The 13,050-nt window shown below is 37.7% G+C and overlaps 2 protein-coding genes and 1 non-coding gene across 4 annotated transcripts; 1 reads left to right on the top strand and 2 right to left on the bottom strand.

Annotated features, from left to right (window-relative positions):
• Positions 1 to 154: 154 nt before the first annotated feature.
• Positions 155 to 225, bottom strand: TRNAG-GCC (transfer RNA glycine (anticodon GCC)). The gene has a single exon. It is a non-coding gene; the product is annotated as a tRNA-Gly (tRNA).
• A 1,615-nt stretch (positions 226 to 1,840) lies between these two features.
• Positions 1,841 to 4,621, top strand: RPS1 (ribosomal protein S1). The gene is made up of 7 exons (XM_086233574.1): positions 1,841 to 2,201; positions 2,630 to 2,905; positions 3,030 to 3,110; positions 3,399 to 3,680; positions 3,769 to 3,879; positions 4,018 to 4,104; positions 4,345 to 4,621. Exons 1-7 carry the CDS (start codon positions 1,911 to 1,913, stop codon positions 4,450 to 4,452), a joined length of 1,236 nt encoding a protein of 411 aa, XP_086089700.1. The 5' UTR covers positions 1,841 to 1,910; the 3' UTR covers positions 4,453 to 4,621.
• Positions 4,622 to 4,709: 88 nt separating this feature from the next.
• EMB1441 (zinc knuckle (CCHC-type) family protein) lies at positions 4,710 to 11,867 on the bottom strand. 2 transcript variants are annotated; one of them, XM_086233572.1, is made up of 14 exons: positions 11,472 to 11,867; positions 11,247 to 11,359; positions 11,006 to 11,102; positions 10,799 to 10,923; positions 9,988 to 10,522; positions 9,671 to 9,856; positions 9,128 to 9,421; positions 8,868 to 9,020; positions 8,072 to 8,226; positions 7,558 to 7,663; positions 6,398 to 7,441; positions 5,933 to 6,005; positions 5,401 to 5,766; positions 4,710 to 5,102 (listed from the first exon to the last, which is right to left on the bottom strand). In XM_086233572.1, exons 1-14 carry the CDS (start codon positions 11,574 to 11,576, stop codon positions 4,915 to 4,917), a joined length of 3,540 nt encoding a protein of 1,179 aa, XP_086089698.1. In that variant the 5' UTR covers positions 11,577 to 11,867; the 3' UTR covers positions 4,710 to 4,914. The 2 variants fall into 2 exon arrangements, with proteins under 2 accessions (XP_086089698.1, XP_086089699.1); XM_086233573.1 differs by having other exon boundaries at positions 5,401 to 5,763; positions 11,472 to 11,866.
• Positions 11,868 to 13,050: the final 1,183 nt, after the last annotated feature.

Below are 13,050 nucleotides of genomic sequence, written 5' to 3'. Positions count from 1 at the left end.
CTCAAGGATTTGATGCATAGTTTATGGAGATTTAGTGGGTTGTGATCTTCAAAGATTCTCAACAAAAACATCGACTTCATTACAAAGAAAAAAATAACCAGCCGGGAATCAAACTGAATAAAGGGAACAAAAAAATATAAAAGGTACAAAAATCTGCACCAGCCGGGAATCGAACCCGGGTCTGTACCGTGGCAGGGTACTATTCTACCACTAGACCACTGGTGCAATTCATTCGTTGTTATTAACGTGAGGAAATATATTTATATATATATAACTTTGTTAATAGTAGGGAGTACGCATTACTCTTTTCTGAAAGAAAGAAGAAATGAAAAAAGGTTGAGATGAAAGAGAAAAGTAAGGGTTGAGAACTTGAGACAAAGAAAAGAGAACAACACAGTTTCAAACAGAAGAGATGAATGAGTACATTATTTTTAGTAAACAATAATTTTGATATAAGCTCTTAGAGTTAGTTCAAATAATGAGGTAGAATGAAAAACAAGATTAAAATTATAATTAGTTAAGAGTTCAATTCCATTTTTTCTTTTTTCTTTTTATCAAACGGCAGGCTTAAACAACTCAAAACATAACACACTACATTAGAATGGATCTGGGTCTACTCATATTTAACAAATCCTGATGCAGCAACAAAGAAACAGAGGAGGAGAAGTAAAGAAGTGTAAACTTTTAAAGGCAGCTCAAAGCTCAAAGCTCAGTTCTGCTCTCAATAAATATGACTCTCAAAGCTCAAACTTGTTGGTTTGCTTTTCTAACAACTTTGATTAAATTCAGGGCATGTTTACTAAACTGAAATCGGAATGAGCAAGAATCATAATGAATAGGAATAGGAATAAACAGGAATCAGAATGAATATGAATTAGAATGACCATGAATCAGAATCAGTCATTCTCATTAATGTGTGTACTAACTGTTAGAAATGATAATGAAAATAAAGTTGATTTTCATAAACGTGTTTACTAACTAGTATGAATCAGAATAAAAATGAATTTAGCTTTTATATAACATCCATTATATTTTTTAGATGCTATTTATTAATCACAATTTTAATATTCACAATTTAATATTTGTATTTATTAATATTCACAATTTTTATATTTTTATTTATTAATCCATTTGCTAACTATTTATATTTACAATTTTCATACTTTTTACAATTCATTTCTATCAACTATTTAATATTCACAATTTGTTTAATCCATTATATTTATTAATCACAATTTTTTAAATGATTAATATTCAAAAAGATGTATATTTATTTAAATATTCATTTTAAATGATAAAATAAATGATATTTTTGGTTTTTCATAAAAAATATGGGGCCATTTTAGATATGAAAATTTCATTCTAATTCCCCCTTATTCATTCCGGACCCTCCTAAGGAATCTCATTCCCCCAAAATCAGGAATCTCATTCTTGATTTTGGTGGGCCCCACATGCATTCATTTTCCCCTCCAAGTTTAATAAACAAAGGAATGAAAATCATTCACATTCCCAACTATTAAGTAAACAAGGAAATGATAATCATTCACATTCATAACTGTTAAGTAAATACATAAATGTGAATGATAATGATTCCCAAATATTAATAAACACATAAATGAGAATCATTCACATTTCCTTTAGATAAACATGGTCTCAATGACTTCTAAAATTTCTAATATGAGCTCAACAAAATCCTAAGCTTGGGATGGTGGGCTTCAAGGGCCACTAGGCCCATGTCAGCCCAAATAGAGGGAGGATTTTGATCCACTTCAAAGGCCCACTAGGTCCATGAATTCCAGCCAATCACATTATCTATGCAAGCAATACACTGCTCTCTCGTTCTCTGCCTTATCTGAGTGAGACATCAAAAGCACACTGCGAGCGATACAGGAAGAGAGAGACTCAGAGACATGGCGTCTTTGGCTCAACAATTCACAGGCTTAAGATGCCCACCACTCTCGACCTCGCGGCTCTCGAAGCCATTCTCTCCAAAGCAGACCAAAACGCTGTCTGTGTTTCCCATAGTCTCAGCTGTGGCCATCTCAAACGCACAGACCAAAGAGCGCCTCAAGCTCAAGGAAATGTTCGAAGAAGCCCACGAACGGTGTCGTACTGCCCCCATGGATGGCGTCTCCTTCAATCTCGAATCTTTTTACAACGCGCTTGAGAAGTACGACTTCAACTCTGAGATTGGAACTAAGGTCTGTCCCACTTTTTGTTCTCTGTCTTCTAAATTTTGCTTCTTTTGAATTTTGAGTGAAAGTGAGCCAATGGGTATGAGCTCAAACGAAGAAATTATTTGTATTTATGTCATATTTGACACTGCGTCTGTGTTATTGGTTCACACTTTGCATACCCAAGAGAACTTTTTGTTTCTTTGTACAAAATTGTATATAGTCTGGGAAATTGGGCACGAATTTGTTGGTGTTTATGTAGGTTTACATAGGCAATGTGTGCGATTACTTGGATGTTTTTTTCGTTTTTTTTTTTTTTTTTGATTCGTTTTTCACTTAGCTTGGCAATGTGAGCTTGAATGAGTAACTGTCACTGCATAATTTAATTTCTTTGCGACCCCATGGAAGAATATTTTGATAATTTTGGTGCATTATTTTTTTTTCTCTCTTTTCAGGTAAAGGGTGTAGTTTTCAATACAGATAACTATGGGGCATTAGTTGACATTACTGCAAAGTCTTCAGCATACTTGCCTGTGCAAGAGGCATGCATTCACAAAATAAAGCATGTAGAAGAAGTAGGCCTAGTTGCTGGTGTAAGAGAGGAGTTTGTAATTATTGGTGAAAATGAAGCTGACGATAGCTTAATCCTGAGCTTAAAGTCTATCCAGTATGACCTTGCATGGGAAAGATGTAGACAGCTCCAAGCTGAGGATGTTGTTGTCAAGGGTAAGGTAGGTATCTGCTTGTCTTGGTTTCTTGTTTGAAATGTTAGCAGATGATCCTTTGTCTGAAATTGTGTGTTTTAGTAATTTATTCTTTCTTTTCTTATAAAGCTCTTAAAATGTATTTATGCAGGTTGTTGGTGCAAACAAAGGTGGAGTGGTGGCTGTGGTGGAAGGCCTAAGAGGTTTTGTTCCTTTCTCACAGATATCAACAGTTAGTTCTTTAACCTGGCTTCCAAATTTCCAAGCCTCTTATTAGCTTGTATTTACACTATCCTCCTGAAAGTTTGCATTGGTTGTGTGCTAAAAGAATACAGTTGTAATAATACTCAGACAAAATGAAGAGGCAGTGATTCAGCATAACAATTTATGCTTCTTTCTTCTGAAATTATTTTCTATCCTGCATTGAGCTCTGTCATTAGCATAGTTCTACATTTGAATTATTTTCAGCACTAAATGTTCCAATATCTGAACTTATCACGATAACTTTTGTATGTATTAGAAATCAACCGCAGAAGAGCTTATTGATAAGGACCTTCCGCTCAAGTTTGTGGAGGTCGATGAGGAACAGTCTAGGCTTGTCCTAAGTAACCGCAAGGCCATGGCAGACAACCAGGCACAGCTAGGAATTGGATCAGTTGTCCTTGGAACCGTCCAGAGCCTGAAGCCATATGGTGCCTTTATCGATATTGGTGGAATCAATGGCCTTCTTCATGTTAGTCAGATCAGTCATGATCGTGTCTCTGATATTGCAACAGTTCTCCAACCTGGTGACACTCTCAAGGTATATACATACAATATCCTAGGCAAGTTATTGGCTGAGAGTTTTTGCCACTCTGTTAAACATTTTCAAACTGATACTCTTGGTGTAGGTCATGATATTGAGCCATGACCGTGAGAGAGGCCGTGTAAGTCTTTCTACCAAGAAGTTAGAACCTACTCCTGGGGACATGATTCGCAATCCAAAGCTTGTTTTTGAGAAGGTATTTTCTGGATAACATCAAAAGTTCTATTACATGTGCTTTTCTCTTCTCCTGATATTGAACATATTCATACCCTTATTTACCTTTCCTGAAACAAGAGAAATGAATGCATACTTGTTTTTTATTCTGTTCCAATAGGCTGAGGAGATGGCTCAGACATTCAGGCAAAGAATTGCTCAAGCAGAAGCTATGGCTCGGGCAGACATGCTCCGCTTCCAGCCCGAGGTACTCGTTCAATTATTTTTTTCCTGCATTTTATGACTTATTCCGAAAATCAAATGGAAAGAGAAGGCTAGATTAGGAAACTGGAATAGGATGAACTTGAATCAGCGTTTAGTGCTGATGAAAATACTGAAGCCATGCAATGAGCAAATTTTACATTATTTCTCTGCAGCGCCAAAGCATTTAATCTTGAAAGTTCTCATTTTAATTAACCTAACAACGCTTCTTTCCTTGTTTTTGCAGAGTGGATTAACCCTCAGCTCTGATGGAATCTTGGGTCCGCTAACTTCAGATTTGCCAGTAGAGGGTTTAGATTTGAGTGATGTTCCAACGGCTGAAGTGACTGGCTGAGACATAAAAGTTGTTCAGCATTTTGGGCATTTCCCACCGCTTAAATTTTCTGGTAGAAATTTGTTGTAAAGCCCATATCAGCCAGCCTCTAATGCTAGTTCATATTCACATTGCTTCAACCAAACTCTTTGTATTTATTCTTCATTTTGAATATATATAGCTTTCAAGATATGCAACTTGCATTAACGACTTAAATAACCACATATTAAATAAAAGGGCACTCGCCCAACATATACCATATGAAATTATAATGGTTATTAAAACATCCTTGATATCAATTTTTATCTATTGCGCAACAATGCTATTAAATTCAAGTTAACTAAAAACAAAAAAGGGATTTCGTTGATAACTGCTTTTGTACAATAGGAGTATGGTCGAACAGCATGCCTAGATAGCCCAAAACAGAGAGAACTTGTGTGGTTTGTTTTTACAAAACTTAACGCGGCAATAAAAGCTATCTTCCTACTTTGCTGCGCTCTTCTTGACTTTCTTTTGCTTCTGCTTCAATTGAGTGAGGCCTGCAGCTGTTATCTTCACATTGCCAATGATTGCAGCAACCAGCTCAGGATCAGTACATGCTTTCATCAACTCTTTCTCTCTAACTGTTGCTTCCGGCATGTGGCTAAACAAATTCATCGCAGTTTTTGAAGCTACAAAAAATTTTAAAGATGTCAATCTCTGTGATAAAAAGAAAGCCTTGAACATGGTGTAGCAGAAAAACCATGCTAAACCCACGAGTCCACTTTCTACAAATAAAATAACCAATTTATTGCTTCCATGGCCAGAATTAAGCCAAGGGAAAAGAAAAGATAATAAGTTTCTGTCCAAGCAATGCAGGCACTTTAGCAGTTAGCATGCAAGCAAGTGTGAGAAAATATAAAGCATTAATATAAAAGAGTAATTTCTCAGCACAAAAGTTAGCAGGCAAATTGAAATGGGGGTTAATACCTTTTCCTTTCTTCACAGAGCCAGGAATAATCTTCACATGATATTTGTAAGAATTGACAGCATTATAAGGACCACAGACAGGCACCGCATATAAGAGAATATCGCTAGACAGTGGATTGCCAGTTAAATAATCCACATCATTTAATTTCTCTTTCTCTTCTTCACCTATCTCATGAATATCATCCTCCTCAATTGTCACCTTGTCTATTTCAGACTCAGTTTTATCCAAACCTGCATGAGGGTCATCTTCAGCTCCACCATTTGCATGACTATGTGCTGTTTCATCTTGATTTTCATGACAATCCCGAGACAGATGACCTGCCTTTTTACATTTATAACATATTTTTGGAGCATCTTGAGGACCTGCTAGATTTTATAAGAAATAATATTATTACAAAAATCAATATGCTCCCATTAAACTTGGTACCAATGAGACTTGACCAGCAAAGATGGCCTTGGAAGAAGCATAGATGATCATGTACAGTTTAAAACACTAATGAAACACTGAAGAATGAAGATGACATAATAGTACCAGGTTTCTTATCTTCCACTGGAGCTGAATTTCCATCCTCTGACTCTCCATTCTTCTGTACTTTTCCAGCAGACTGAAAATTCACAAATATTGTCAGTTTTTATATTGATTATCAGGTTTCTTTAACAAAATAATGTGGTAATTGCTGAGAGTTCATAGTACTATTCAGGAAGATGTATTTGATTTTCCCACATCAATATGGACATGGTAATACTTTTACAGTTGTTCATTCCTAAGGACATATTAGAATAATATTCTATAACAACTTGTGCAAATACAAAGATGCACATGCAGTCATGTGTGACAGAAAATATACCAAGAGAAAACGCAGGAAACTTTTTATAGATCATAAAACTTAAAGGCATCAAGGCTCAATAGGGAGCTGAGAATAGACACATATATGGCTAGAAACAAAATGATTGGTCCTGACTATCAATATAGGATGGTGCAAGTTACTGTACTCACAGCTAGTAAGGCCATACGGATCCTTCTTTCTTCCTCATCCTGATCAGCATACTTCTCTTTCATCTTCTTGAGTTTACCCCTCTGTCCACGGCTGATCTTTCCACCACCTGGCTTCTTATCATCAACTTCCTTTTCAGGCTGACTGCTAGAAACATCATTTTCTTTCAATTTCCCGTTCTGACCACGGCTGATTTTTCCACCACCTGGCTTCTTACCATCAACTTCCTTTTCAGGCTGATTGACAGAAACATCATTTTCTTTCAATTTTTCATTTTGCAGTTCAGCATCTTCTTCAGGACCACTACTTCTCTGGCCTTTCTTGAGTTTTCTTCTTTCAGCTTTTGAGATATGAGGTTTCTCTCTTACTATAGCATTATTCTTTTCAACATTATGTTCCACAACCAAATCGACTGGAGAAGATTCAACTTTATAATTTTTAACAGACATAGAAGCAGATCCAAGCCCAAGAGCTCTATCAATGAGATCCTCAAGTTGTGGAGTGACAGATGCAACACCATTTACAGCAATATCAGCTACTTTTTCCTGGTCAACATCAATCAAGGACTTCCTGTCTTTCATGGGAATTTCATGTGAGTCTATTGCTCTAGCATTGGTTGTAGGTGAGCTACTTTGAGAGGAAATAACCTCAGATGGGTCTTTCAAATCTGGTTTATGTAGATGTACACAAAAATCAGGAATGCTTTCTGATTCTTCTGCAAGTTTTTTCTCTGTGCATTCCTTCTCCGACTCTGCATCAGATACCTCTTTTAGAGATCCACTGTCATCAACATCATTTGTCTCTTCCTCCTCACCTCTTACTCTCCTCTCGTTCAGATGTGAACCCAAGGAGCTCTCATCCAAGCGGAATAACAGCCCAAAGCCCATAATTAGAGGGTGTGGAGGAAGAAAGTTCTTCTTCCCACGAATCATGAAACTGCCAACTGTAAGATACTCCCCTGTTGGAGCTGTTTTACTGACCTGGTGAGGATAAACCCACCAAGCACTAGTGACAATCTTTGAATCCCATGCCTGGCTGTGGCAAACCTATAGCAAATATTGGTAAAACAATTGAATCATACACATCCAGCGATATGAAACACTCTCAGTAACGCAATAACTAAAATGAATATGAAAGCATTACAGGAAGATCACAGACTTACTGTGAAGCATCCTGTTTGGTTTAAAGTAAGTGGAGGCACTAGTTGTTCAGGCCTATGGTTCTTTATCACAGTACTAGAAGCCCCGTGCAAATCTGCATGGACATACCTGTTACATAACTAAATCAACCTCAGAAAGAAGATGCTAAGTCCAGCTTCACAATAAACATGATGAGCAGAGAAGTATCAGCATATTTGTAAAACTTTGAGGTATATAAACTAAAATTTCATACAATCAGATTCTTGAAAACATGACATTGACCAATTGAAAATTCCCATCCCATATTAAGTTGAATTCTTTTTCACGACAACAAGTTTGAATCATTTCCGATAATAATGGACAACATAAATCATGAAAGGGGAAACAACAGAGTGAACATAAACTTTCAGATGCTCTAACTAATCATGGTAAGTGTAAACCTATAATAATATATATATATATGTATATTTTGCAGTTCTAGTCTATTAGGATGAAAATTAAAACATATTATAACCAAAAAAAAAATATTTAGCTTACAGATCTCCTTTTGACATATAACGCTTGACTATCATTTCATTTTGTTGAGCATCCCTTCCACTGATAACCAAATAGTTCTCACTGCTGATAAACCAGTTAAATTTCTCAAACCAGTGAACCTTGCGCATATGTGAAATAGAAGCAACAGTTTTTGCCTGCATGTTGTTTAGAAACCAAATTGGCATAAAAAGTGAAATAATTTATCTTCTGAAATTATCAATAGAAGATTAGCATAGATAACAGTGACAAATATCTTATATAAATAATATCTAAGCTAGCTTTTCACCTCGGCCAAAAAAAAAATTGTCATACCCTATAAATGCTCCACATTCTGGCTGCTGTCATCACTCACAAACACACAGAGAGAGGCAGAAAAAGAGAGAGAGAGAGAGAGAGAGAGAGAGAGAGAGAGAGAGAGAGAGAGAGAGAGAGAGAGAGAGAGAGAGAGAGAGAGAGAGATTATTTTTAATGTTCTGGTTCATTATTAGCGTCTGTCCTACCATTTATGACACCATTGACTTGAAATTCATATTATTTTTTTACCTCAATAGACTAAAAGTATAACATTGTGCTAAACCTAATAGAGCTTCTACTTAGTAGTTGGATGACCACCATCAAAAAGCACAAGCAGACCATGCTGGTTATCCATGTTTAATACAATTGATTTTCTTTTTATATCTGTAAGCCAGGCATTTAAAGAACCATATCATAGCTCACAACTTCAAGGATTCTTAGCTTTGAATACTAAAATGTAAATGGCTCAACAACAGAGAAGCATTATGGAAGGTGAGGCTACCTGTGACAGCTGGAGACGAGTCTTTCTCTCAGCAGCTTTAAATGCCTTTTCATGCGCTGTTACAGTCTTCTCCTGCTTGCTCTCCTGTTTTTTCTTTAGTTCATACCACCGCCGAGCATTGGCATGTGCTGAAAGTGCTAAATCAATTTCCACCTATAAGAGAGAAGAAAGGTAATGAAAGTAGAATGTAAGATGAAGACTCATTGCCACCTAGAGAAGATGCAGAAAAAAAAAAAAAAAACATTAAAAGCTAGTAACACCTTATCTGCAGGGAGAGTCTTCTCATCATCATCCATTTCATCGAGATTGTTGCTCAACAGCAATGTCATGCAATTCCTTTCAAGATAAAGCTTGTCAATGAGGCCAGCAACAGGGTTTCCGGATTTCTTCTCTTCCTTCACCATACGAGCAAGATCCTCCCAACTCATTCCCTTTGCAAGAGCTACACGGACAGCTAATATAGCTGCATCCACATCTTCTAAATTATATTCTATCAATTCCGCCATTGTAACACAATTGTCAACTTCTTTCCTTAGCATATGCACACGATTTTCCTACACCATATGATTGAAATAACTGGATGAAAGATGCTAACCATACATTGATGTATGTTACTCGTAGAAACAATAAGTTGACCTAGCACTTTCTTCTCTCTGTCCCCGCCCCAAAAAGAAAACGAAGAGAAGGGACAGGAGGAGGGGAGCACATAGCACTTCAGTCAAACTAAAGTCATAACACACAAAAAGACTACTCAAATCTGCCTTTCAACTTTAAATAACATATTAGAAGAAACAGTGCTAAACCTGATCTGCACGTATTTTATTAAGTTTCTGGGTGGCAGAGCTCTCTTTTGCATTTTGCTGTTGTTCTGCCCTTTGACTCTCGATTTTACTATAGAACTCATCCAAAGAAGCATCAAATGTGTCAAACTTCACATACTCCCTTGACTTCAATTGATTCAATAATATGGGGCAGAATTCATCATATATCTGCAAAATAGATCCAGAAGTTATTGTAAAAATTTAAGATACCACATAATAGAAATCAAGACAAGGGGGAAATTACACTCTAGTCCAGAGCATGTAAAGGTAAAATTATCACAGAGAAGTCCTGTGGTAACCTGGATAGAACTTCCGGGTTCAGATGGGGGACCATTCTTCCCTGAACTCTTGTTCTGCATCAAAATGTATCCCTCAGGAATCTTACCACCTGATATAACATCATGCAGCCAGTCCTCAAAGTTTGCAACAGCTTTGACCAAAAGCTGAATTGTATTATCATCTAACTTGTTATCTTTACAAACTTTTGTATTTGGAACAAGACCAGCATCTAATATAATATGCTCAGAAAGAGCAGGTCCATAGCCCAGTGCCTCCCCAAGAACATTCTTCAAAGTGGGTTGTTTGGCTTTAGCATCACCGGTATTTTTACTTGACTCCGCAGGCTTCCCACCTTTACGACTACCCTTTTTCTCCTTCACTGTCTCAGACACATTATTTCCACCTTCAGAATCCTTAACAGGTTCATTGTTATCAGGCTCCTTAGAAAGTGTAAGGGCTTCCTGCAACTTTGCAGCAGTTGTTCGCTCGAAAACTCGACAAATTTCAATTGGATAACGATGGCGTGACATGATTGCAACCCCTTTATCATCATCCCTATTTAAATGAGAATTTACCATCCAATTAATATTTTGACTTCAAGAAAATTAAAACAAACAAAAAATCAGAAGTCTTGGGTTTCTCTTACTGAACAGGTGAGCACAACCAGAAGCAAACATGTTTCCAATCACTCTTTAAGATAAGAAGTGCCAACATACATAATAAAGCATGCAAAAGAAGGGAGACTAATTCATAATATTCGAAGTTTCATGTGCATGAATGTGAGCCCGTTTATTAGTCAAACGGGATAGGAAATGGACATTACTCACTAACCTATGTGAGCGAAGAAGAGTCATGACCATAAAATCAGAATCTGCGAGAATGACATTTCCTTGGGCATATAGCTCCAATATAACATAGTAGGCGTTAGCACCCAGTCCGAATTGAAAGAGAACAATCTGTGAGAATGAAGCCACAAAAATTAGTCAAAATCCAAACATGAAAGAAGAACCCAATTGCCAGGGATGTTATAACCTATACCCGATCATATCCCAACTGCCGCACATCCTCAAGCCTTCTTGTACGAATATGCTTCCTCAATTTGAGTGTAAACCCAGACGGAGTATTACTTTTGTCCCTACGCAATGTTCAATGTCCAAACACAAAAACCAAATGAGGAACAAACAGTATGAATCCTGCAACTCCATTTGGTTTACAAAAAAAATTCCTTATCCATCATTTCTAAATTGTAGTAAAACTGAACACAAGAAGTCATACATACCGAACATAAGCAGTAGTATGCAATCTGACACCGCTTTCAATCAACAAAAACACCTTCTCGCTCTCGCCGGACTCGGTGACTCCGCTGCTATTCATGAGCTTGAACATGTACGTCTGCAGATCCAAATCGCATTCAAAACAAAACCACATGATGCAAATGAAAATTTGATACGGCGAGGGGGTTAAGGTGAAGAAGAGAAGGGAAGAGAGAGAGAGAGAGAGAGACCTTGGGAGAGATATCGTAGACATTGGCGCATCGCATGCCGATTAGCCTCCGCAAGCACTTGACCTCTGCGGCCACATCGGCCGTGTTCATCCGCACCTTCACCATCTTCGCCGCCCTCACCGTCTCGCTTCCGTGGTCGGCGGTGGTCTTATTAGAGCTTTCTGAGCGACGGGAGCTTGTTCGCGTCAATCAGGCCGTTAGGGATTGAAGGGAGAGTGAGATAGTGCGCGGTAGAAAAATTAGACGACAACAACTGAACAAAGCTACTCAAGGTGTATTGTGTTGTGGCGCTATGCCACTTCTTGTTTTTCGGACACGCGCGGCCGCCTCCAAAAGGATCCTACCATTTTCTTTTATCTATCCCAAATATTTTTTTGCTAAAACTTTTTCCCAAATGTTTTAATGTTATAAAATAAGAGAGAAATTTGCAGAATAGTGAATGTGCATTTCCTTCACTATAGCCTTATGGTTAACTTGGTGCGCACTCCAAGGTTTTTTTTGGCCACTACACTCCAAGGTTTGATTCTTAAAAGAAAAATCTCCGTAATAGACGATTGGCAGAGTCAATCTTGTAAGCTAGGTGAGAATGGACCTTGAGGTTGGGGAAGATAGGGACCGAGGATATGTTTACTAACATGGAATGGAACAGAAAAGAAAATGAATCATTTATTTTTTTGGAGTTGGAGAGAGGGAGAATCGAATTTGGGTGTATTGTGAATAATTCTACAGTCCTTCCTAAGGCTTGTATTTTTGAACCATAATTGACAAAACCGATCGACTTGGGTTTGTCGATTTTGGTGGTTTTCGGTGGAAGCTTGGTTGACAGTCTGATTTCCTTCCAACCAACCTCAGTTGGTGTCGAGCCGGTTCTGGTTTCTAGAACTGGCATTCCGACCGAACGAACCGATATGGTGTTCTCTGTGTCTCTGTCTGTATCTCTATCTCTCATCCATGCATCTCTCTCAAACCTCTTTGTCTTTACATCTCTCTCACGCTCGGCTCTCTCGCAGAGCACCAACCCACTGCGATCTCCACCCCTCCAAACCTCCCCCACACCCCCACCACCCCCCGATCAAGACACCCCTCCAGACCTCTGCCTCCCTTTATTCTGGGCGACCAATACTGACTTCGACGTTCACCGACCGCCTCCGACATAGTCAAAAACCGACCACTGTCAGATCGATTATGGTTGATAGTTTGGTATTCCGATTGGCCTCGGTCGGTTGGAAGCTCTCGATTCAGTCTTCCAATTAGGCAATCCAACAACTGATACTAAAATACACTTCTATAAGATACATTATATTTTAATCAATACTCACTTGAGGGCAATTTTAGTATGAAGCAATGACTCTAGATAAAATAGGAGCCAATACCAAGTCTCCCATCACACTCCTCTAAAATGAGGGATATGATTACTAATTTGGAGTAAACCTTACTTTTTGATTCTCAAATATGAGTAACCACAAAATTGGAATGAAATGAGAGTAACTCATATTCATTCCACTCTCATTCCATGTGTTTATTTAGTTGATCAACATTGACCATTTAATTTTTGTAAGTAAATAATTTCTGATTTACT

The sequence above is a fragment of the Dryas octopetala genome, chromosome 2 (assembly GCF_963921425.1).
Source record: "Dryas octopetala chromosome 2, drDryOcto1.1, whole genome shotgun sequence".
Classification (NCBI taxonomy): Eukaryota; Viridiplantae; Streptophyta; class Magnoliopsida; order Rosales; family Rosaceae; genus Dryas; species Dryas octopetala.
This window is presented reverse-complemented; position numbering and strand designations above follow the sequence as displayed.